Here is a 3,349-nt window from a genome sequence, read left to right on the forward strand (position 1 = left end):
AGGAAGCTTGCCCATGGTGGAAGTGGAGAATAAGAGCAGAGAGCCTTGTTGCAATTCTTATAAACTCGGAAGTTTTCTTGATATTGTTTCTCAGCATAGGCAGCCACTTGGATTATGCGAGGCACTTGGAATTGCAGAGAGTTAACGTGGTAATTTCTTTCTTACGTTCATTACCCTAGTATTTCTTTCTTTATTGTGGTTCTTCTCCAACAATCTTGTTCCGATTATTCATCTCTTAGGAAGGCCTCTGTCACCGACATTTTCACCAATCTAATAAAGCAAAAGACAAATGATGGTTGGAAAACATAAAGACGAAAACAAAAAGTTTCAAACAGATGCAAAATGTAAAACAACCTAAGAGCATGTGCATATAGGTAACTGATTTGTTAATATACCCAATTCCTGGTTGCTAATTCATCAAATTTAGGTACGTGGAGCGAGATTATCACATAGAACGTAGCATGCTCATTTGTCCCAATCAAGCTAACCTGCATGTGATTAAAACTTCTTTCCACGACTTCCATCAGAGATGGAAAGTATGCTAACATCTGCAGCACCATTGGTTTTGTGAATTGTCGGTTAGTTTCATTGATTCCATCTAATTTGTATTTTTTAAGAAAGAAATAGATAATAATAATAATAATAATAATAAGAAAGATATAAGTATAAAAAATGAAGGCCAGAGATGAGAGAAATATTGCCATATCTTGTTTGATTAACGATAATTAATTTTTCAATCTAATGAATTGTTAAAATAATATAAAAATATAATTTTATTTATTAATTATTTCAAAAGATATATCAAAAAATTAATTGCCTCTTCAGCCTAAATACACTTTTTTTGTCTATATTGTATTTTTGATAAAAAAATTTATATTAGAAATTAAAAGAATATAAAGGACTTAAATAGTCTTCAGGTTATATTTCATTTTTCTTTTTGAGATGTAATTAATATATATTAGTTATTTCATACTTCTTACCTCTATACATATAGATTAAGACATTTATTTATTAATATTTATAATTTATTGGAAATAATTAAATAAAACTCTTTACACTTTTCATCTGTCATTAATTTTTGTAAGGAAGAGAATTAAAGCACTTGAGCACCAAAAGAATATTTTGTAAAAGACGAAAGAAAGAAGGGCAGTGTAGTAATAGCAAGCTGCAAAAAATGTCATCAAAGCGTCATCCGGCGAATCTCCCGCCGTAAGCACCCATTCTAGACACCCAAAGCCCCTACGGAAAGTCAATTATACCCTTACTCTACTCGTACAAAAACCAGTTTTATATCTTCTCCTTTTACTTTTTCAAGAAGAATCTTTTTCACTCTCTTCACACTGACATTAACATTCTCCTCTCCGATCCCCAATTCCAAAACCCTAAAAGACCACTAACCTGACCCATGACAAAAGAATTCACCGTGCCGCCAGTAATATTTCCTTCAGGCGGAAATCCCACTGTCGCCGGAGCCTCCAACATGCAACAACGCCGTGTTCCCACGGCGCCGTTTCAACCTCCCCGGCCATCAAACTCAGGAATCCCATTCATGTCGTTCGAGATCGGTTCCGCTACAACTGCAGCACCTTTCGGCGCCGGACCAATAGGAGGAGGTGGCTCTGCTGTATCCTCTGCCGGTGCCAATTTTGACGACGAAGAACCACTTCTCGATGAACTCGGCATCCATCCAGATCAAATCTGGAGAAAGACGAAATCGATCTTGAATCCATTCCGGGTCAACCCGAACGTCCACAAAGATTCGGATCTATCCGGTCCGATCTTTTTATACCTATCTCTTTGTTTATTTCAATTACTCGCTGGGAAAATCCAATTTGGCGTGATATTGGGGTGGATTGTTGTATCGTCGATATTTTTGTACGTGGTGTTCAATATGCTAGCTGGGAGAAACGGGAATTTAGATCTGCATACGTGTACAAGTGTAATTGGCTACTGTTTATTACCGGTAGTTATTTTATCAGCGATCTCGTTATTTTTACCCAACGGTGGGCCTATAAGGTTTATGATCGCTGGTCTGTTTGTGATATGGGCTACTAGGGTCTGTACGAATCTAATGGTATCAGTTGCTGATGGAGGCGAAGAACATCGTGGATTGATTTCGTATGCTTGTTTCTTGATTTACACTCTGTTTTCTTTGCTTGTTATATTTTAATGAATAATGAGAATTCATGTTGATTTTTCTTTTGTAGTTTTAAAAATGTCATAGTTTTTTTTTTCTTTTTTTTTTTAATTAAAAAAACGTTTGTTACAAGTTTATCATGAATCTAATGTAATGTTGACCTTGGTAAAGTCATGATTTTTTGTGGGCAAAAAAGGTATATGTAGAAATGATGGTTATGCCTGTAAATTGATATATTAACGTGTTTAGTGCAACGTAGTATTTTGGTTGTTCTATTAGATACTTAGAATGTTTGGCGCAAAATTTTTTCATCAGATAATGTTAGTTTGTGCTATGAAGTATGAGCTTGGTTTCTGAATTAAATAGCTAAACCAAACTAACTTAGATATAGTATGGAATTTGATGTACAAAATTATGCGAGTGAGCTTGTCTCATACTGTTGTTAGGAGATGGTCTCTGGTTCATGCTGGGCAGGAGCTTTTGTCTATTATCTGCAATTTTTTTATTATTAATTCATTTTGCGGGCATCATAATTTGTCGCTCTAAGTTCTTATGCAATCCCTTCCCTTGCAAGTCCTGTCTGTTGCTTTTTGGTGTATCTGAGTACTGATCTATGTTCTTACCCCACTGTTCACCTAGTGAATCACTCCAAGATCTGAAATTCTTTGCTGACTTGGGGAAGCCTTCAATTTTCTTTTGTGCATATAAGTCCTGGTTTGCATTAATTGTCTTGTAAAATCATAAATCTGAAAGTACTGTAATTTGTTTTTTGAATGGTAATGTTTCTGTACTATGCAAATTTCTGTATCCAAGGCATTTAGTCCATATTGACAATACGATTTTGATAGAGCTTGATCCATGCATGCAATTAAGGTACTCTTTTCTTGTTAATTTGGTGTTCTGCATAGCTTGTTTGCATGAAGTAGCTTGTTTCTTGGAGTTATCATTTGCAGTGTTCTACAAGTATCATCTGCCCATTCTGTTGGAACAAAATGCTTGTCTTGAGATTATAACAGTATCCTGGACTTTGATTATGCTTATTACTTTTCATTATTGTAAAGTTATTCTGGAACAGTGGGGCAACATTCATGCGCCGCAGAAATACTTAGGATAAGATGGGCGATTTACATGGGGGAACTTTTAGCCTTGGTAATAAGTATCTACTCTTTCAATTCACTGAAAGTTTCAGGCTGAGCTAAGCACCATTGATTT

At 35.4% G+C, this 3,349-nt stretch overlaps 1 protein-coding gene across 1 annotated transcript; it reads left to right on the plus strand.

The window, feature by feature from the left end:
• Window positions 1–1,150: 1,150 nt before the first annotated feature.
• On the plus strand, window positions 1,151–2,311 carry LOC8267143 (protein YIPF5 homolog). The gene has a single exon (XM_002528682.4). The coding sequence runs from the start codon at window positions 1,406–1,408 to the stop codon at window positions 2,168–2,170; it is 765 nt and encodes a 254-aa protein (XP_002528728.1). The 5' UTR covers window positions 1,151–1,405; the 3' UTR covers window positions 2,171–2,311.
• Window positions 2,312–3,349: the final 1,038 nt, after the last annotated feature.

The sequence above is a fragment of the Ricinus communis genome, chromosome 10 (genome assembly GCF_019578655.1).
Source record: "Ricinus communis isolate WT05 ecotype wild-type chromosome 10, ASM1957865v1, whole genome shotgun sequence".
Taxonomy (NCBI): domain Eukaryota; kingdom Viridiplantae; phylum Streptophyta; class Magnoliopsida; order Malpighiales; family Euphorbiaceae; genus Ricinus; species Ricinus communis.

What these genes read in the sequence shown, in the direction of transcription:
- LOC8267143 (XM_002528682.4), top strand. Translation starts at nt 1,406, where the DNA reads ATGACAAAAGAATTCACCGTGCCGCCAGTAATATTTCCTTCAGGCGGA.